The sequence below is a fragment of the Phalacrocorax carbo genome, chromosome 3 (genome assembly GCF_963921805.1).
Source record: "Phalacrocorax carbo chromosome 3, bPhaCar2.1, whole genome shotgun sequence".
NCBI lineage: Eukaryota > Metazoa > Chordata > Aves > Suliformes > Phalacrocoracidae > Phalacrocorax > Phalacrocorax carbo.
In genome coordinates this window covers 60,304,604-60,327,646 of record NC_087515.1, presented here as the reverse complement: position 1 = coordinate 60,327,646, position 23,043 = coordinate 60,304,604, and the positions used below count along the sequence as shown (strand labels likewise).

Below are 23,043 nucleotides of genomic sequence, written 5' to 3'. Positions count from 1 at the left end.
GCTATTTCAGACGGGTGTTTACAAGTATTCTGGTATCACAAGATGTATTTCTCATGTGAAGTAAGGTCAGCTAAAGGAAGGGAAGGGTGACAGCGGCTCTCCTCCACCCAGCGCGGCAGTGCCCCTCTATGTGCTACCTCCTATTTCCAGGTGAAAAGGCAACCCAGCAGTGAGCACTGGCACCTTCCTTGGGGCTGGGACCAGCAGTATTATCCAGGAACAGTCCTTACCATGTAGGCTTTTGGCACCTTCCCTGCCTGGTGCTCCCCATAGCCATCAGGACCTCACCCTGACACAGCACTGTTTGGATATGTCCTCTATTCAGTGCTTAATCCAGTGGTATTACATTGAGTAAGAAATATGAGCAGGTAGTAGCAAAACAATCCCTAAGAAAGCTGTTTTCACAGTCTTTATTCTAGACAGTGAGCAGCTGCATCCAATGGGAACACAAATCATTGGGAGGGAGAAGAGCTAAATGACTCCTTTCTGAGGGGATGATGATTACTGCATTTCAGGTACCCTTAATGTATGCAGTACTTTACCATACGTAAAGCATGGCAAACACAGAACAGGACTGTCTCTGAAAGTCATCACATCATTTCAACCACCAGTGCTTGGGAAATGGATGTATTGGAGGTACCTGAGATGACACTGAACAGTTAAGAGACATAATACTGGATGGTGTAACCAAACAGATTAAAAGAATGTAATTTTCCTGCAGAAATGATCATGTTCTGTTCCATTTTTATTTTCTAGAAAATAATAAAATAACAGACAGATATGGAGCATAAATGGAACTTAAAAAATTTGTACTTGGGTTTCTCACCGGGGCAAGCACAGAATTTTAAACGTAACTCAGTTTTAAAAAACAGCAATATTGGAAGTGAAGTTAAAGTAATGAAATTATTGTCAGCCTCTTACCATGTGCTGTATTCTTTTTGAAGTTATCTAGAAACTCTTCCAGGAGCTGTGACTGGTTTGGAGGGGGCAACAAACTCTTTGGGTCCCTGGAAATGTCGCCATCTGACCAGGACGCACATAAAGGTTGCTGATTCCCGTAATGGTTCATTCTCAGAGTGAGCGTTACACTTTTCTCTGAAAACAATAACTCCATCTGCCTGAGGTCAAGATCAGACACAGCCTTTCCATTTATGCTCAGGATTTCATTGCTTACTCGGAGCCCTGGGAGCATGTGAAAGGGAAGAAGAAAGAAAAAAAAAAAAGAGGGGAATATAAAATGTAAAGGATCACAAACCAAACTGAGCCACCTTTTATTTTCCTGTTTTTAATTCAAATAGCCTAGTCCTACCACAAGTCCATTTGAATCAATGGGAGCTTTATTTGTGCGATAACTAGACAGATCTACCTCATGCTTACTTTATAGGTGTTACACATAATACAGCAATTGAGTTGTTTCTTTCTAAAGATGCTACAGAAATTGGTGGGTGGGAAGGCAGCACAACTTTCAAGAAGATTAGAATAGAGGCACCTCTCATGACTCAGGTACCACCAGCATACAGCAGTATAAAACATATTTCATCATCTGGGAAGAACAAGGCATTAATCACGCAGATCAAATCATTCACCCAAAACTGGAACAACAATGGATGGAGTCTTTATCAACTTTTTTATAAACCTAAACAGTGGCAACTGCTGCCTTTCAAGGTCAGCAACAACCAAGTGGTCATTACCCTCCGGCAGCTAATGAAACTCTCTGTCTCCATTCTTCTGGGTCCGTGTCTCTGTTTTTCACAGAGCAGAACTCATGTGACCCTGCTGTGCCAATGAAGAGAAGGATGGTTTCTAAGCAGCACAGTAGAGAAGGTGCTCACAGAAATGTATACAGAAAACTATTCTGGGGAGGGAGGCTACTTTTCATGGCCAGCAAAAGTGGAAGTGATGGGTCTTGGAGACTGACCAAGACCACGAGGTTCCCCAGTGTGAGATGAACTCTTTCTCCAGCCTGTTCCTCTGTGCAAAAGCACTTGGTCGGATGGCTGAACACAGACTTTGTCTCCAAGAGTGAACAAGAACTCTCCCCACTATATTGAAAGGGTAATTCAGTTACTCTGTGTACATTATCTTTCCTTATATCACATACATTCCATGGTCTTCAGGAAAGAAAACCATGAATAGTAAAAGCCAAGAACCATTTCGGACAGCAGTACTGAAGCTCCTTCATGTTTTGGGATGTTAGACGTTAAAAAGATAATGAAGTACAGTATTAAACACAAATACGATACAATACCTTCCTTGTATGCCAGTCCATCAGGGAGAACATCACTTACAAATATACGGGTGAGATGCTGATTTTCATCAACTTGTGCTGTGACGGCAAAGCCTGAAGTAAAAGAGGTTTAAATCAAATAAACTTTCTCTGAAACATTACCCTTTTAGTTTGTGTATTTAGTAGACTCTACACAACCAGAGGGAGGATATTTCTTGTGAGAACACACCCATGGAGCACAGAGAAATTATCACATTGTTTCTCAATCATAGTAAGGCCTGCTAAAGTTAATAGGACTTTTCAACTTCCAGGAAATGTCATGCTGTGCTGTAAAAACCAAATTACATTTCAAAAAAATATTTTCTACCTCAGCCCCATATGACATTTCAGTAACACAACTCATCGTTACAGTAAGAGTTCTGCAGTGTGTCCCTCAGATATAGAAGTGTGTTAAACAGATCAAAAACCTGGAAATCTGAAGTATAAAACAGCAAATCCACATAGACCAGTGAGTGAGAGAGCCCAGAAAGGAGTAATTTATACCAACAGACATGCGGCCAAAGAACAGCACAGAGTTGCCTTACAAAGGTATCATTGCAAGGTATATTATAGTTCCTAGGCATAACCGCCTCCCACCAACAAAAAGCCCGTCAGAATTTGTACCAAAGGACACTGTTGATACTGTGCCAAAAGGGATCTCACTACCAAAGAAGAAAAAGGGCAGACCTTTACCATGGCCTGACTGAGACTGATTATGTTAATCCTGGCAAAGGACATTTGCCTTCTGACAATTCCATGCTTGAATAATTTGGCCAGTGCAGCGGAATTAGAAAGTGGATCCTTCCCAAACATAAGAAATCTGCTTGCCAGTGTAAAACAACCAGTTTGGGTCTTTGTTATAATGCCTCAAGTCCTTTGCAGACTCAGACTTCAAGCTAAAAGGATGGCTCTACCCACTCTCGGAGACAGAAAAATCCCGAAGAGAGAAAGTAAGCAATGACAAGAACAAAAATTCCTGAGAGCTTACCAAAATCACTTATGTTTTCAGTCTTTGTAAGATGAACATGATAAACATTTAACGGACAAATTTCTATTTCATCATACACCTGTTGGAAAAAAAAACAATAACAGAAGCCATCAAATTATGACATTGCAAGCATCAAAACCCAAAGGTACAGCATGAGAAATAAGCACAATAGTCTTTGCATCAATAAAGAGCCAAAAGGTGCTGTCTTTACACAGACAACTGTGTTACTCTGCAAGCGTCACCAGTGTCAGTGGGACTAAATGCAGACTAAGTTAAAGGTAGAAAACCCAGCCCGGAGTAGAGACTGACACTTTGCTTTTGTACCAGAAGCTCCACTTAAACCTTCAAACAGCTCCTGAAGAGAGCGTTTGCAGTGCCTATCCACCCAAATGCCTGCAGAGGCACGGACTGTGTGAACAAGGATGGCAGAATGCTATCTAGGAACAGCTTTAAAATCTTATTTTAGATCTAAATCACACTTATTCGTAGGTGATAGTTCAACTGTAGCTACAGACGTCACCGAGCTTTATCTAAAAGGATCACACTTTCCTGGTCTACTATGTATTCATATGGTTCAGGAGCACAATACTCAGTGTTTTCATCAACCAGTCTTCTGAGCTGTAGGCCATAGTGTCTTGGCTCCAGCTGTTTCATCTAAGGAATAAAGAGAATGAATGGGGTTTGGAATTTGTTGTTAATTTCCAGAATCCCAGAAGACACAGAATTAACACACACACACACACAAAACTCTCTAGAAATCATGCAAAAGCAATCCTCAACAAGTAATTTTCTAACTATTTTTTGTGGTATAAACAAAACTAGCTGCATTGCTTAGCAGATAAGGTTCAAGTGCTATTTCCATTTTCTCTTATGATCCTCCCAAATCCTTTCATAAACACTATGTCTTGGGTATTAGATTAACTGAGAACTGCTATATGTTTCCAAAGATATCACAACTGTTTTCTGTCCTTTTGAACTTATACTCACAACCATCCTTTGCTGTGACTACTTTTAATGACTCAGTTCTGCTCAGCAACTTTTTCCTCTGATGTAGAAAGTGTGTATGCATGTATGGGCTGCTAGGAGAGGGGATGGGATGCAGGTTCCCTAAGGGTTTGCCTTTTTTGGATTTTATTTTTATTGCTGGGTTTCATCTATGATCAGAGAGTTCCACCTATTTTTTTTCACCATGTGAGGTCAAAGCAAGAATCCTGTCTCAACAGGAAGCCAAAGGGAAATAGGAATATTCCCAAAGGATATTAGCCTGAAAGTGTCGAGCCCCTGATGGGAATCTCTCTGAAAATCAGGATGCTGGTGAGACCACTGCACAAAACATTTCATTTTAGCATATTAATAGAGCAACATTTCTAAAACAGGAGGAAGCAACATTTCTAAAAGAGGACGAATGACTGCATCCCTGAGGGTTATTTAACCTCTTTAATGCATCTCTGCAGCTTACAAAATCTAAATCTACTGAGTAACTAGTAATCACCTTAACATTTTATTATGTGTAACAGTTTACGAGTTGCATGTGTTCTGTATCCTGAACAATTTTATTCAAATGCACTTTTTTTTCTATACGTGCTATCCAAAAGTCTCAAATGGAAAACAGAAATGAGAAAAGTATAAACCCCATAAAGTATGAATGGAAGGAAAAAAACCAACAACAACCCCTTTGAACTTTATCCTTATGCACATAACATTCAAACATGTTCTGTTAAGAAGAAAGACTCCTTACACTCACCAGAGCAGAATGAAAATGTTAAGAAGGAAAAGAACCAGCATAGATGAGCAGAAAGTATTCAGCATTAGAGAATGCTTATGAAAAGCTTTACACACAGAATAGAAAGAAAAAATAAAACAGAAAAATGTTTAAGGAAAAAATCAAATAATTTAAATTTTCATGCGATACAGACAATGAAAATTAAAAGTCAGCCTTACAATTATAAATAGTTTGGGATGATGGAGTAAGAGAGGTAAGTAATTTCCTTTTCAACTTAATTTTACGTTTGTAAATTTTATTTCATCTTTCAGGGGTCTTGCATGCCACAGTATCTATTACCAAATGTTTCAGCTCTACCGTGCCATCTAGTGGTCAAATAATGTCTCACGACAATCCCTTCAGCCTGGCTAGGAACAAGTGACTTTTTAAAAAGGCCAGGCATTAAACTGTTTCTCCAGGACTCAGTCCCCACCAGCAAAAGCAACAAGAAGATAATTTCTTCTCAGTGATGCCATGAAGACGCATTGTGACTTGGTTAAATCAGCGTGCTTATTTTGATTTAAAAACTATAGTTCACTCTGGATTTTTAAAAACTTGCATGATTTATCAATTCTTTTTGTTTACAACATTGCCAGGTGCAGAGAGCCCTTAAATTGGGTCCTTTCCTCCATTAGAAGCCTCAGAATTAATTAACTTCAAGCCAGCTGAATGAGCTCACTTGAAAGTTCACACTAACTTATGCCAAAAACTACAGCTGTTTTTTGTACAGAGCAGGACTTTTTTCCCCCCTGATTTTCACCGTTACTTTTGAAGTAAATGAACTGTATTTTTCTGTTGTCAGAACACAGAACGTGGGAGTAAAAAGTTAGTTTTTCCAAAAAACTTGTTTGCAGAATTTAAGTGACTTGAATCATGAAGTTAGGGCTAAATTCAAGCACTGGCAGTTGTGGAGACACAGGCGCTAGGTACGTTGCGATGTTCTAGAGGTGGTGGTCCTCTGTCTGTAGTTAAAATGGGTATTTCTACTTTACCTTCAACCTGTGACTCAGTTTTCTGTTCCAAGATCTATAGCAATCCCTCTCGAATTGTTGGCACTGACTCAGAAGGGAATGCACTCTTTGAAATTCACAAGTAGAGCTGGTATTTTATTAAAAGCTTAAAAGGATCCTTTAAGAAGCAAACATATATGATAGCCTTTGTCTTAATCTCCTGGCATTAACTCAACCAGTCCCTGTTACTCCTCTGGGATTAATTTGCACGGAACAACTGGGTTTGCTGCAATGACAACATAGAGCGGACGCAGGCTGAGATTTCTCAGGGGCTGACATGGCAAATCGTCACCACTTTAAGTATTCACTAGCAATGCTTCTCGAAAACCCTTCCATAACCCTGCTACCTTGGCTACAATACATAAATAACACAACTAAAGGAAACACAGCAATATGCCTTAATACAGTGAAAGGGAGATGCTGGTATTACGCTCTCGCTATATAGACATCCTCTGATATATTATGCTCTTTCTCAACCCCACAGCTATTAACAAGGTGCAGTCATAGATGAAAACTGAGTACCTTGCATGCCAAAGACAAAACATCTTCCACCCTGTGCTCTGGCTTGAGGGTCAGCGCCACTCCTTGGCCGTCACAGAAGTGAACATACGTTTGTGTTTCCCAAGCGCTCTCCTTCTGGATGCCCTCTGGCACGGAGCAGTAGACATTCAAAAAGTCATCAACTTGCTGCTGGAAACAAGGGAGAAACGTACAACGTATGTGGGAGTTGCAAAAAACCCCAAAAGTACAATTACATTGGCAGTTTGCAGCGGGTATGTATTTAGACACGGTACTGTGTATTTCCCCGTTGCAAGACAGGGACAAAGTTCTCTCACCTGCTCTCATTCACTGTCGAAAACTTGATTTTCTTGAGAACAGACTGCACTTCCTCTGCATTCCCATTACAGGCTTTTATGCCTTTATCATATTAATTACTGATTTAAATCAGAGCAAAAATATGTAGCTACCTGATAATATATCGCAGTGTGAATAAATTCTTAAGAACAACTGACTACTACAATTTTGCCTAATTAACAAATGCAAAAAACCCAGAATTACTGTAATTTTGACCGAAAATAATAATATAGTAAACTTCCAGCAGAGAGCACTGTGGAGCAAGGCGTGCCATAACATAATAAAGGACTAAAGCAAGAATAAAGTGTTCCTATTCTATTTACAGTTTAAGAACATATTGTTTCATAGGTAGCACAGGGTATTAGCCTGTTTACCATTTTGCTTCACATTCACCCTCACTCCAAAGCCATTCCTCTGGATCAAATAACAACATCCACCCTGAATAAATTCCCTGTCGTTTTCTCACCCTTCATTTTCACACTTTCTCCTGTACTGCACGTCAGGCTACATGTTTCAAAGGAACCCACACAAAGAGAAGAAAAACACTGAGAGCTGTTCAGAATTTGGAGTTTCACCTATATATTTGGGTCTGCCTGTTCAGCACGTCACATAAATACCAACATCAAGGCATTTAAGTTTATGCAGAGAGGGTCCCTTGAGTCCCCTTACAGTCAATGGAAAGGGACACTTACCTGTAAAGTGGCAAAACTGCCACCCAAGACATATTTTAAGATATCCTGAGCTGTTCTCAGGAATGCCTACCTCCCTAATGCTTTTTTCTCTGTATTTTTCGTTGGTTAGTTGGTTTGGTTGGGGGGGGGGGGGAGGGTTGCTGCCTACATAAAGCCCCTTGATTATGCAGTTCTTCCTCCTGGCTCTGCAGGGACACAAGCCCAGGGGTGCACTGCAATTAAAAGCTGCAGTAAAATCACTGCACAGGGACTGCTTCCCTTGCTGCAGGCAGCAAAGTTATTGACAACAACGTACCAGTAGCAACAGAGACACCAATATTATTTTGTTTTTCCAAATAACAACTGTGGCTCTGAAAATGATGTAGTAAGCAATCCTGTTCAGATCATTACCAAACAATGCAGAAATTCAGGTTGCAGCCGTCCCAGAGTATGGCACAGTAATAATTTGATGCCAGAGTAATGCTGGTTTTGGCAGAATATTAATGAACTAATACATTCACAAATCTTATCTGTCTTGCTCAACTGTCCCTTTTAACTAGTTGAAAATGAAATTTCAGTTAACACAGGACCATGAAAATCCTACTAAAATCTAGCAACTACTATACATAACAGGAATCCTGTTATGCTACTGCAATTAATGGAGCGATGAAATCTACACCAGGTGAAGTTTCACCTCGGTGGCTGTGGTTCCAGACTGCTCATAACACTGGTGCTGTTGGAGACGATAATTCCCATAGAAGCATGGTCATCAGAAAGCACTAAAGCAAGTGCCTGGCAATAAAACACTGACCTCCTTCCACACAGTAAATAACAGAAAGGAGAAAGGGCAAGGCAGGCGGCTGCGAGAGTTGAGCAGGAATGAGTCAGACTGAATTCTCTGGTGGCTTCCTCCAGGGAAAACCAAAGCTATGCTGCCTCAGCTAGGGAGATGCTCCCAGCAGCTCAGAAGTTTGTAACTACTGCAATGGTTTACTGCACTGCAACAGTAGTTCTTCAAATCTGTCCAACAGAAATAAATCTCACTATTGCCAGAGATGAAAACAAAACCAACCTGAAATACAGTATGAAGGTGAGGAGAAATAGGCTTAAGGCCACCTTCTTCCAGAAGCTTTTAAGACAGGACAGAAAAGTTCTGCAGCCAGTGTAAGATGCTCTCCTTTCCTTGCCAGGTACACTGGTGCTCAGGCATACACCTTGAGATAAACTCGCCTGTTATTAAACACAACTATGTTCCTTAACTGCAGTCAAGGTGCTGTTGCTTCATCCACATTTTCCACCTCAGAAAATCTGACATGAAAAAAGTTGGGTTTTTTTTCCTGTTATGCCTACAGTGACTAATTCTACAATAGTTCATTCATTCATTGCCACATAAAGTTATAACAACCCATCTGATTTTCCAGAAATAGACGCCAGGATTTGCAGACTGTCACACATTGTGCCACAGGGCTGCTGTAGGACCAATAGGTTACTTCATAATTTCCCCCCACCGTTTGCCTCTGTTTTTACCATCCTTTTCAGGGAAAATACAGCCTCCCTGCCAGACTTCACTATTTGTCATTCGCTGCACTCCTCAGGTAGCATTTTATAAAACTTCTGATGCTGTTTTTGTTTTTCATTTGAAATCAGCCAATGAAACTGGGCTGATGCCAAAGTAACGTTTTTCAGAGTTATGATGAATCATTTCTGAGTTGTCGTATGATTCATCAAAATGTCAGGATCTTAAAAATGCCCACGCTATATTTAATTCCCATTTTAAAAAAGGTTTAAGAAATAAATTTGAGATAATAATAATAATAATGTTTTTCTAGAAATAAGGTTGAGCTCCAGAGCTCTGCTTCAGCATCTAAATTGGCAGGGGTTTTTTTTCCAGTCTTGAAACACACCCCTGCTAAACTTTGCAAAGCTTGGCCCAAAATCTGCAGCAACATTGCCCCCACGCTGGTCCCGTCTACCCAGGGAGCAGGGCTGCGAGCCCCTGCATGAATTCAGAGCAGGCTGCTTTTATCCAGCAGCTATGGAGGACACACAAACCTCCTTGCGAGACCTGGGTCAAGAAGCCAGATCTTGTCCCTTCCCACACAGAGCACCAAAGGGAGAGGACTTCATTCTGCCTGCTCCCTGGCACCTTCAAAACCTTTCTCTGTCTCCTCGAAAGGGTTTGGGAAGAGCAAATGCACTTATTACGCCAGCAGCAGTGTAAAAGGGAGGGAGACCCACAGCAAACCCCATTGCACAAGGCAGCACCATCAACCCCAATGGGGTCAGTGCTGAACCAAGGGACTGGCCTCACAGCCCTTCAGGAGAAACTGTCAGGGGCTGCACCCAAGAGATTCTGCCTCTTCTCAGGTTTAGGAGGGACCAAACCTTTCCGTGTTTTAACAGGACTGGACAGGAACAAATTATGTTCACTGTCTCTGAGGTGAGGAAAATGGATGCCATCTTACAAGACACCCTACATTGTGAAGGAATTTGAAAGTGTTCTCTACAGGACAGCATTTCACCCAGAAATCTCTCATAATTATAATTTATTTTGAAAAGAGAGGAGTGATTTGGTTTAAACACTTTCTCACCCCAGGACATAACAAGGAAGTGGTCAAGTAACCAAGGGAATTCAGGTGTTCAAATATACTTCTTCAAAGAACAGACAAAATGTGAAGATACTTTCAGGAGGGAAAACAGCAATACAGGATTAGCTGCTGTCAGTGGGAGATGCCTCTCTCAGTGGTATGACTTCTGCATAATTATATATTCCTTTCTTACCTAGCCATTAAATGAAGGCACTTGATGAGAAAATGAACCACATAGCACATAATGATACGAAAAAACCAACATAAAAACCTATGAGAACTGATGAACTTTGTCCAAACCTTCCTCACAAGATTCATTACAGTTCTTCATTACAGTTAATAATTTTCAACAGCAATATTCCATTTTAAATGCAGTTTTTGAGTTTTTGTCTAATAACTCATAGACAAACTCAGCTGAAAGGGAAGAGTATTGTAGTATGATTTTTTTAAAGTATTCTTTCAAGTTTTAAACCACAGTGGGGGAATATCTGGTTCAGGGAACAAATGAGGAACTGGGACAGGGGGTAGATGGGAAGACAAATACCCCCTTTGGATATGGCACTTATTGCCATTAAAGAAATCCAGCTATACCATACCGAAAATGAAGTCCAGAAACCCTGTGCCTAAGACTTAATTTGAATTTTTTATTTGGAGCCTGCACAAGCCAACCGAGAAGGATTCTGTCTGCGTAAGCCCTGTAGGACATAGGCAACACTCAGTGGTCCAGCATGTATGTGAATATGGATTTTGGAGTATCCTGCTTTTCTTCCAGACCAGGGGACAGTGATGTTATCCTCAGGGGGGCTGCGGGAGCTGAGAGGAACCATGACTAGTGACAAGCAGAGGGGCAAGCAGCAGCTCTCCTCCTCCTGGGCACTGGAGAAAACCAGCCACAGCTATTTACTGAGTAACGCAGTTGAGGGGATGCCGCTTCCTCTTCCTTTACTTGGGCAATCTCCAGCTATATATGAACTCGCACTTCTCTGCTGGTATCCTCCACAGACTTTAATACAACTTTATTTGCCTTTATATTCAAAATATACAGGTTGTATTGAAGTAGGCAAAGGGGAAAAATACACCTTGGGTTTTGCCATACTGTGAAGGATGCTTGCAAACGAGCTCAGTTCCAAACCTCTCTCAGACAGCGCATACACTGTAAGGATTAGTGTTGTGAAGAAGCTTTCAGGGATTTTTTTTTTTTTTAAAAGGCTACCATGAACGTTCAGAAACTTCTATTAAAGTGGTTTCAGCAGAAGAATTAAAATCCTGCCATCTAACACTAACTGCGTTTTATGAACCTCTGTGGGGTTTCTGGACCAGCCTCATCATACACTTAGCGAAATACGTTCAGGAATTTAAAAACAGAATGAGGACAGGCATATCTTACCTCAGCCGAGTTGGATGAATTCTGGACACCAGCAAATCCATGTCCTCCAGCTGAATCAAAAATCTATTAAAAATATCATAGATAAATAAATAGGTTAAACAAATATAACACTTTATTTCTTACCCGTGTTAGGTAAATCCTTAAAAAAAAAAAAAAAGAAAACTAAATTAATAGAAATATAACAACCTGCTAAACACCAGGGATCTTTTTTGTACTTTTTATTGCTTTATTCTGACTAGAAGAAGTATTAAAGAAATACATATTTCCCTCTATAAAGAAAATCTAAGCAAGTTTTCTCTTTCAGGCTACACGCACACTCACATTCAAATATGTATAAAAGCATTCATGTCCTTGTTTTTTCCTATCTATTGCTTAGCAATAAGATTAAAGTCATTCACCTTCAAATCATACACTACACTTGAAGTTATAGTTTCACCCTTTGAGATACTGTTAGGCACAGCTACAAATCTCATAATGATTTAAAGGAACTATCTCAAATCATTGTTGCTGTTTTCTAGAACTTCTTACCCTATAGTTTTTCTTACTCCAAGCTAACCAAGCAGTTAGCTTGAGACTATGGATGGAAACTTTTAGCTTAGCTTTAAAGGCATACTTGACCCAAAACCGGCACTATTAAGTAACGAAAACAGCTGCCTACTGTGTCTGCTTTGGAAGTGGTGAAAGCAGAAACTGAGATTTCCATTCCCCATCTGTTTTGAAAGCTTAACTACCAGTATCTCACAAAGATGTTAGGCTTATTAATTAAATTTTTTAAAAATCCAATAAATGACTATGGATACAACCAGGTATTTTGGTGATAAGACTTGTATGAACACACAGATAGATCTATGCAGTTTATACACCATGTTGAGATTTGCAGGTAATAACATTATCCTCCTGAAGTGCAAAGATAAATAGCATTTTTTTAACTTCTCCTGCAGTCACCAAATCAGGACAATATCAAACCTACATCTGAGCTTTTTTTGTTTAGGTTTTTCTTTTCTAGTTTTTTTTTTTTGTACTAGCAAAAGCCTTTCGCATAATCCAAGACAACAACAAACTCTCTCTTAAAATTTCGTATGAAATCTAGTTTCTGACAATGCAAATAAAGGGCACCACTTCTGAATTTCCTCTTCCTGTCTCACCCACAGATGTAATCAAAGTATTTTATTGTTTATGATTTCTGCAAACAGTTTATCATTTAAACACAAGAAAGCAGATAAGCATTTAAGAAACTGAGGATAATGGGAGCCTAGACATCCCCCATCTGCTACAGTGCAGTTTTATTAACTGGTTTGTAAAAGACTAAGCCACTTCATTAATGTTTACAAAAGCCTCCCAGCATAGAAACTCTGAACCTCTTTTTTATTAATACCATAAAATTAAACTTAAGATAAAATTTAAAACTTCTATGACACAACAATGTTCAAGAATATACCATCTAATTTTGAAGCTAGGGTATGGTAGATTAAAACATACCAGCTCCAGTCAAATGAACTTTAATTAAATCCAAGAAAGCAAGATATTTTTAACCTATTTTTTGACACAGACATCACAGCACAATGAGCAGAGAAGCAAGCTCCACTTCGCTGCTTAACCCAGTTTCCCAATGGGCTGAAAGAGACGACAAGCCTCAGGCCTATTGTGATTTTGATACACAATTACATGCATACACTCAAGTCTGAGCAAGGATGTGGCTCCCTTTTCAGCCACTTTCTAGGTCCATGGGTCAGTTTTTGAGCCATGTCCTTAAAAATTCTTCACTTTTACAGGTATGAGTCATAGCCCAGTGTTACTCATACGCAACACTCAGCGTTTACATTTCCTTAGTTTTATTGTAGGATGCTTAATGAAAAAAAAAAAAAAATCAAGAACCTCAGCTCATGGGTGAAAACGAATACTTTTTTGGGCCAACTGGTTACGATGTTCGGAAAAAGGAGGGTGTGGACACGCCGGGGGCACCTCTGCCTGTGCCAAGGCTCCCTACTCCACGCTAGGAAAAGCACTAGGAGGGCAGCAGGAGCCTCCTCTCCTTGCCATGGAAGTAAGATTCCCTGTCCCCAGCTCCACAGAATCCCCTTCATGGGCTATAAAGCATACAGGAGGACATATTACCCAGTTAAGACAGTGTGAGGTATCGGCTCCACTGGGAACAGAGCTAAGGGGCATAACATCCCTTCTCTCAGGGCTCTTATTAATAAAGAAATAGAGGTGCAGGACTCGCAGACTGGCCTCATCTGCTGGGGAACACAGGGGAAATTATGTAAAAAGGATGACTTGTAGAAAATTTCTCCTTCATTTCCCTCTTTCATAAGACAGACTTGAGTTTTATTCTTACTCAATTTCACCATGTAAACACATCTCGATCAATATGCTAAAATGCATAACAGTCACCCAAGGAAGCTTAATCTCAGTATAACACATAGATAAATATTTACCTATTAAAAATACAAACCACTAGACCAGAAAATCCTGATGTGTTATTTTGCAACATTAAGTCTGTTGCATCAGCTCTGGGACTATTGCAGTACGCAAAACAGATAGGCTTGTTTAAATATTCCAAAAGCAGTTACCAGACATGCAAGAACAGCTGATTTTCAAGAGTTGATCACAGATCTTTTTATTAATAAAATCAAAATACAAGGGCCAGGGAAGAGCAGGAGCAAAGTCACCTAATAAACAATGCACAAAATACTGATTTGCAGGAGAAACAGCAGACATGGCAAAGGCTAGTTAAAATAGCACCTCTATGCCTTCTGCCTCTCTGTCAAGGAATTGTCTCTGGTTTTATTTACCGTTTTGTCAGGGAGAAGGCAATGAACTTTTGTTTCAGATTTAATTGTGGGTTTTTTTGAGAAAACACAGACTCCTGATACGCGTTTACACTGAATGTGTGCATGGGCCATTAGTTTCACAAAGAGAAAATGACCCTGTAAGATGCTCTAGCTTCATTAGCAGTAACGCAGCCTTTCAGGGGGGTCACGCGTGAGCACAGCCCTTCCCCCCAGGGCCAGCCTGCCCCGACACATCAAAACTGCACCAAGCCTTCAGCTGGTGTAAACTGTCACAGCTTTATTGGTCAGCTCTCTGCGCCTGCAGCTGGCCTCCTGCCTGACAGCGGTCTTCTCCTGTTGGCTAAAACATGCTTCCAAGCAGGGCATGTTGCTTTCAGAGGCCATGCCAAAGATGGCTGTCTTCGCAGCACACTCTCCTCTTTTTCCTTTGAAGACTCACCTGTGTTAACTCAACGTGAAATTGCAATAGTACTTCAGAGTCCCAGTCATAAACCAGCACAACACAGTGTTAAGGACTGCGCATACAGGCTATCTCCAAAGAAACCCTACTTCCAAACAGTTTACAATGTGCCAGAAGGCAAGTTTTGTTACAAATTCAAACCTGATGGTCTCATGCTGTTGATAATAAACTAACCCACTGGGTCAAAACCTCTGATTCACCAATCTTACTTATTACAAATAAACCCAAAATTAGATATGTACTCTTCAAAAGTGATGCTTCCATTGCAAATCTGCCATGTCTACTGAAACTGTGCATGCAAATTTGATGGACAGATGTCTCCTGCCCCGTGCACCAACAGCACCTTGCAGGATGAGCCCCAGCAGAAACAAGCCCTTCTATGCTACTCCCAGGAAATAAGATCTACCTGAGTTACGGATGGTCGCTTTTCTTTTCCTTTTCTTGCCAATGTGTCTAGTCCTTTTAACGAAGAAAATAAACCCTTCTTATTTCGGACTCTTTGTGACAGAGATAGGGTACGTTTCCTGAGAGCAGCTTCATCCCTGGAGCATATCTATTTAAACACAGAGACAGGCTTTCCTATATCACTTTCATAAGAGCAAAATATTGACAGTTATTTCAACTTGACGCATCAAAGCACAGTTACTTTAGTTCACCTCAATGTAATATGCCAAGGTGCAAAGACAGTGTTTTAAAGTTTCAGTGGTGATGCTTCTTTTGGTATTCCAGTGGTGTGATAGTGTAATATTTTTGTCATGGGGCAAAATTAGAAGGTCATAGGAAGGGAGGAACTGAGAAAATATTGCTCTGTACAACAAGTTAATAAAAAGACTCCAAAGAAGAATGATAACCTATCATTCAGATATGAAATTGCTAGAGGAAGAAAGACTCAAAATTGCCAAACAGGTGATAAATGTGCTATGGCATTGAGTTGTTAACAAGCAATGACATAAACCACACAGATAAAAACAGTGGCAGAGAGAAATATATTCCCTGACAGGACTTTCAGGACTTATTCAGACTGACTCCTCATGCAGCAGATGTGGTCCACCCCTCTCTGCCAAGATCAGCCTCACAGCCCTGCCACGGTTAAAGAGCAGAGGCAAACCTGCTACTGCCATACTTCACTTAAAGCCAACAGGGTGACAACAGTTTACAGTAGCTGAGGATCTCCCGCATTCTTCTTTGCAAACACAGACCACAGTTCTTAAAAAGTGACTTATAATTTCGGATTCTCTCTAGTTTTAGCCTATTCTAAAAATACTACCTCTTCAGGAGGGTATCAAACTGTTTCTGAAAAATAGAGCCATCTGGGACCACCAAAAAAGATCAGCTCAGCCCAGAGGGACCTGAATCACTTTTGGAAATTTCTGTATTAGGGTCTTTTCACTCTAAGTGACTTAGCACCTATACACTTTAAACTCTGAACTCAGTGGAGGTGAAATCGCAGTGACCAAATTTTAATACGATGACTCGTCTACATCTGAAGAATATTTTGGTTTGTTTCTTTTTTAGATATAGGTCAGAAGTACACAAATTCTGGAGTCCTCAGGGGCCAAAAAATGTCATGGCCATATCCTCAGGGTTTCAAAGTCTGTGTCTGCGCAAGAAAATTTTTTTTGCAGTCAAGGAACAGGCAGAAAGGGTGAGAAGGGAACAGGGCTGTCTGAGCCAATGCATGTGGGTGTTGCCATGTATTATCCCAGCATAATTCCACATCTAAGTACAATATTAATGATGGCTTTGTGTAACACACCCATGAGAAGTGCATTCAGACTTACCAGTGCATGGAAGGATGAGACGGAGAAAATGCCAAGCCGCCCCAGCGCCAATTTTGAAGGACGACTGGCAGCAGCCAAAAGGCTCTTTGGGTTTGGGAGCTCCCCACCTTGCAAACTGGCTAGGTAACATCGCATTCGGAAAAGGTCCATGTTAAATTTTTCCAGGTTCTGTTCCCATTGCTGGATCTGTTTAGATATAAAAAGGGACAATTAAAAGGGGAAAAATGTCTTTGTGGGCTGCACTGAAAATTCAAGCTCTTCCACAAACCCAGGGTAAATTACTTTCATCTGGTGGTATATGGATTAGATTAGTTATTCCCTGCCAAAACACATTCAGTCATATTGTGTTACATCAACCCAAAAGATGGCTTGAAATAAAACAAAGCTGGTGGTCTTAAATGCATACTGACAAGATGAACATACCATGAACTTCGGGTAGTTTGATAGCCACAAAAGCAGTTACATAAAAACACAACCTTGTGGTTCATGAAGGCTGCTTTTCTTTCTTTTTTTTTCCCTTCCATTCGCTTTCTCTCTCTTTTTTGGAGATTAGTTTTGTTTCCTTCATTTTTATGAGCTTAGATTGTATAGGTGGCTGGGTGAAAGCAAAGCTGCATAGCTACACAAATGCACTACGCAAAATGAAGTAGCTGCACTGATAGGTCCCACTCATTCTTTACTATCGTCCTGTGGCCTCTCTATCTGTAAACAGGGGACAATATTGGCAAACCAAGAGTGTGTAGTTCTTTGTCTGACTAATAGGTTAAGACATGCTTACACTCAGGCAAACTCCAAAAATGAGTTATGTATGTCCACTACAAATCACTGGACCAAGAGCAAGAATGTATACATACCCCTCATGCAATTTTTGAACATATCTAACACAGGCACATGCAGGTGTAACAGACAGCTTAATCCAGTTTCAATGTAAAATTAGGGAATTTAAGAGATTCAAATATTTACTAGACAAATGCAGTTCTGACTCAAAAGTCAGATGACAGGTTTTAAGTATCTGTGTAGATAAACACTCATCTACACAAACACATATTCTTATGCACTGCACAAAAGTCAAATTTTGCTTTTCATTTCCCCAACTTACAGATTGGTAGTTGCAGCTAAAATCTGTCCCACAGTGTACAATATAAATTAATACCAATAAACAGTACAAATAAAAAGGCAGCTGTGTTTAATAGAGTAGGCACATTCACGCATGGGAAAGCGGAAAAGGCATGTCCATTAGGTTAATGTACACTAAGTTCGTGTACTGAAGATTGTTAAAATCCCCTGACAATGCTGATCTTCAATGTCAGCTCCAATCACTGCATGTTGGTTGTTCCACAGGTGGTTTAGGGCTGTGGAGAAAGTTCAGCACTTTTTCTCTAACGTGCATTGACTTCATACCTTTCACCGGCACACCCTGCCTGTCCCTGAGCGTACAGGACATTATCAGCTTTAACTGAGATTAGCCAAGGTTGCGACAACCACCTCTGTGACTCAGAAAACAGGCTGATAAGTACAATAAAAATCTCAGGTGAACTATGACCTGCAGGCTCGTCTAGAAGCAAAATCAGTTTGGTTTCCTTATAATGTTGCCAAATATCACAAGAACTAAACAAGAATCTTGCCTCTTACTTTCAGCAAGGAAGAAGTGAGCAATGAAAGGGTGAAAAAGGCCCTGTTGGCAAAACGGTGCTGAGGCTTTTACTACAACTGAGACATTACCTATTCTGGCTTCCTTTCATGTGTGCTCACAAACTGTGGCATCAGTTATGGCTATACTTTTGGAAGTAAAAGGTAATCTTATTTGGCAGGGAGGGTGAATAAAGGGAAGACAATATACGATCTTGTACATCTGCAAAGGAAAAATTATAATTTACAGTACACTTTAAAAAAATCTTTCAAGGAATGACTATTAAAAACAAAAGATAACATTTACAAAATATTATCACAAGAGCAATTCATGAAAGTCCAGAAAAAAAGGACAGAGATTTACATGTAACAAAGACATCTCACCTAATCTCTCACCACAGACATTCAAAACATGCATCCTTTGTGCCCCAGAAAGAAGAATCATGTCTTTTCTTGGGTTTATTTGATCATCAACCTTTACTTTGCATACTCTGTGCTCTCACATACTCCTTACAGAGCATTTTTCTGCTTGCCAGTACTTTACGCATGGGACAACTCCAATAGGCTTTGTGATGAGCTCTTTCTCTGTGTCAGCGCCCAACCAGAATAAAAACATGGATGTCAGCTTTTCACAAAGGCAAAAGCTACAAGCTCAGGTGAAGTCCTTCTGTTTGGGATGAAACCTCCATGGGTACAGAGCCAAGCCAACTTTGAATACCTTGGGAACAGAGCAAGGCTTGTTCTGGGCACTGCTGGAATGGAGCATCCTGCCCCCATTGAGCACAAGCTGAACACAGGCATCCTTGTGTTTCTGAGGCATTCTTCAAAATCCCCATTAAACATTTCTGCTAAGTGTATTTTAAAATAAAGATAATCTAAGAAGGGGGAGTGGGGTACAACATGAGGACATTCTGAAGAAATAATTAAATTATGGTGTTTATCAGTCATGCAGGATGCTGGCTAATCAGCTCCAAAAGCATTGGTAATCATGACATTACATTTAATGGCATTAGCAAAAGCTGTAGGCAGGGAATTTCTGGAATTGTCTTGTAGTCTTATCAAAACCAGGGATGTCTGGAACCAATTGGAGACCACGAACCAATACCAGCTGCTATTTGTCTAAGCCTTTTAAACTATGATAATTCTTCCTAAAGATTTATACTCTTGAAGACCAAATGGGGGAAGCACACAAATGAAAAAGCAACAACTTCAAAGCGCGGTATGACCTGGTCCATGAAGTTAATTTACAGCCTGCAGACTAGCTGCTGCGATCCTTATTCTAATATTGTGTGAGGCAAATCTCTGCCCCACGTGGGAGGACTGCCCAAAAGACGGCTCAAGGACTTAACTTCATGCACAGACAAAACGGCCCTTTTGAAATCTGCTCAAAAGCAAAGAGGAAAAAGTGGATGCACCAGACAGCCGTGAGAGCGGGAGTGGGTAACAAAGGCCAACAGCAGCATGAAGCGAGTCTGCAAAGAGATAAGAGATATGGCGCGATGCGAGGCACGCCAAAACAAGCAAGCACACATGAAACGCTCCTCATGTGACCTGCTCAGCTGTTGCGCTTGCCTGAATCGCTGGCTACAGCACCCAGAGCATCCAAAACCACCCTCTTTCAGTGACTGTTTCAAAACCTCCATCTGAACTTATAGGAAAAGCATTAAAGGTTTTTCCTAGAAGAAAGGGAGGATGTCATTCTCAGTACAGGCAAATGTTAGGCAAGGATTTCTGGGTTTAGTGGTCGCCAAGAGCACCTGGGAGAAAGGCAAGGAGGGGCCACTCAAATAAATGTATTCAGCCTAACAGGATCCCTGTAAGGTAGAGAGAAAAAGGAGGCTGTAGCAGAGAGATAGAAAGGAGTAAATTGTGTGAATCCTTAAGAACTAGGGCCATGAATTATTTAGCCTGGGCCACCAGGAGAACTCAGGCAATGAAGCCAGGTGCAGAGACAAGACAGTAATTACATGGGGAATGCTAAGTGAAGGGATGAGCTTTTGCATCAGAGACTTAGTTGAGGCATGAGTTTTTAACAGTTAATATACAAAGGACCATCAGCACGGTACTTTTGGCAGTACTTCAACATTAATGATAATTTTCAGAACATAAATAGCCAATTCTCCTCCAGGTTAGTGAAAAAAATCTATTCAGACACTAAAACAATTGTAAACTAATTATATTTAAATCATGCAAAGATACAAATTAAAGGAAGGTGCTCAAAATCAGGTGTCTGTTAATTCAGTAACCCTGCTAGGTTTCTATAGGTAAACTCTAAAGTGGGAGCTTGGAAAGGCAAGGGGTAAATACATTCAGACCAGTCAATACAGACCAGTGGTTTCCAGCAGATGACATGGGGATCCTACATAGTTCCTACATGCTATACAGTCCTCTCTGCAGGTGACATTTCCACCTCCACCTTCCACCTCTAGCGGAGGCACCTCCACCTCCACTAGAACATGCCTAGGGCTTGCAGACTATAAAAAGGAGGGCCCTGAGGCTCCCAGTGAAAGCAGTGCCAGCAGTGCTGCTCAGGGATGGGCCCCTGGCTCCTCACCCTTCCTATAGTATGGCACAAACAATGTCTTTTGGTGGGGCTGGGGAAGGACTGTCTCATTTTCAAATACTTGTTCTGTACAAAGTAAGAAGAGCTCAGTGTAATAAACCCCAAACCAGTATGTAAATGGTGGAAAGCAATGCCAGAAATGACACCTTATCAGCTCGAAGTAGAAATTCTTCAAGGACCTGGAGGAAGGATGGAAGAAACTTCCTGGGCAGCTCAACTGATAACAAAGTACCAGGTTTCCACATGGCACTTATTTAAGGTAGCACAAAAGAAAAGCTAAACAGGGAGGAGGGCCTTCTCTCGGTGCTTAAGCCTCTAAAACTGATCAGATTTAGTAACAGTTCTTATACCATATAGAAACATGAGCTCCTCACTGACACAATTCATTATCTATAGCAGTAAACAATTCAGAAATTTTCCCCTACGCAACATCTTCCCAGATGCAAAGTGTCTCTGCAAGCTGATGTAGAGAACTCTGTGGATTTAAAAGAAACTTCTGCTGCTGTTTGTATTTATACAAACAGCTTTTCAACCACATTACAAACAACACCAAACTCTTTGCATTCCAGTCCCTGGTTCTCAGACACAATTCATATTGTACCCATCTGGATAAATGAGTCACTTGGTTTCTGGGGACAAGGAAGAGATTTTTATTGTTATTTCTTCCTAAAGAGAACTTGAAGAAGCAAAAACATCACACTCTCAGAAATTCCATTACTCTAAAGGACACTACAGAGATACTGTCATAACTTCTATCTCAAAGAAATAAAGAAGGGAACATAGTAGAGTACAACAACAATGATCTGCAATTAGCAATACCCTTTGTTCTTCATTCTACCTAGTGACTTAAAAAATAGTTAAGAAAACTTCCTGAAATAACAAGACAACAACAGCCTTGTTTTGCATTAAATGCCGTCTTTCTGCTTGTTTTGGAAGAACAAAATTTTCATAATTTCTAACCAAAACAGGTAGAGGAAATCTTATTCTTAATACCATTGATAGCACAAAAGTGCACCCACATGTACCTGATTTACATTTTTGTCAATAATCTGACTGAAATTGGCTGTACCACGTATATGTCTATAGCTAGGGATGTAATTAAGACAGTCACTGAACCTTACTATCCAGCTCTCCCTCCCCAAAAACCAGAAGACCAGCCCTTCCTGCACAGGCTCCCACACCAGCTTCATTGTATGAGATCATGCTATGCAACCCCACATTCATTATTTTATGCTAAATCTTTGTGAAACAAAGACAGAAATTCACTCATCTGCAAAACAGTAATTACAGCAGTGAGGAGAATGGAGATGACCTTCCTCAACTTTCCTGGCTGCCTACTCACTGGCTACTACCAAAAGAGAACGATTTTGCTAATGACCTCAGATCATTAGCAGGGATTGCAGGGACCATCCTCCACTGAAGAGCAACACCGGAAAAGAAATAGTACTGAATCCCTCAGAAAGTGAAGCTCTATTCTAGCCTGTTCAAAGACCACCCAAACTGAAGATCTGTTATAACAAGTTTAGATATTGTTTTCTAGTTTAGGAGGATATGGAAGAAAGAAAAGTAACCCTATATCGTGATTCTCATTGAATTTGTATGCACCAAAACTGCCAAGTGCTAGCAAAGTTCCCTGAAAAGATTCTCTTTGAGTATTGTTATTGGAGTTTTCATCAGAAAGTCAGACAATATTTCAACAGGGGGTTTAAAGAAAATGAAGACATGAAATTTGGCCTTGGGGAGCCTGAAGAATAAAATCCCCCAAGCTACTCCAGTCACCTACCTATAAATGTGAGAGAAAAGAAGAAGTGTCAGGTACCTGTTAAACAAAAAAAGTAATGAGGTTACGCTCTGTATAAAGAGCCAAAGACCACCACAGGGAAGAGAAGAAAGGTACTAATGGATTTAATGACTACCCAGAGCAAACAGGACACCTTCTTACCAATCCCCTTATTTTGATTTTTATGGCAACAGATGAACTACTTTTAGTTAGAGGACACACATTAAAATTTCCATAAAAATAATCTCCAAGCATGTGCCTGTTCTTCTCATTAATGCACCACCATTTCAATGCCTGCAAGTAAATACCTATGTTCATAACCCATCTGATAAGTAAGTTAAGTATCATGTGCACAGAAAATATGAATCACATCAGAAACCTCTGAATAGCTTGGAAAATATTATTATACCAATATACTAAAATTTGAAGAGAAAAGCCCAGAATGCTTTCAAGAAACTATTTTTCATATTATTGTTCTAAAACGAGACAACAGAATAGATTTATGTAC

The 23,043-nt window shown here is 40.4% G+C and overlaps 1 protein-coding gene across 1 annotated transcript in view; it reads right to left on the bottom strand.

The window, feature by feature from the left end:
- The window catches only part of TIAM2 (TIAM Rac1 associated GEF 2), a 90,397-nt gene that overhangs the window by 48,854 nt on the left and 18,500 nt on the right, over positions 1 to 23,043 (bottom strand). The window contains exons 6-13 of the mRNA XM_064447077.1: positions 16,564 to 16,749; positions 15,189 to 15,335; positions 11,528 to 11,590; positions 6,549 to 6,716; positions 3,798 to 3,908; positions 3,255 to 3,333; positions 2,249 to 2,341; positions 922 to 1,182 (exon numbers count right to left, since the gene is read on the bottom strand). Of these exons, the coding sequence (XP_064303147.1) occupies positions 922 to 1,182; positions 2,249 to 2,341; positions 3,255 to 3,333; positions 3,798 to 3,908; positions 6,549 to 6,716; positions 11,528 to 11,590; positions 15,189 to 15,335; positions 16,564 to 16,749 (1,108 nt within the window). The remainder of the gene's footprint in view (positions 1 to 921; positions 1,183 to 2,248; positions 2,342 to 3,254; positions 3,334 to 3,797; positions 3,909 to 6,548; positions 6,717 to 11,527; positions 11,591 to 15,188; positions 15,336 to 16,563; positions 16,750 to 23,043) is intronic.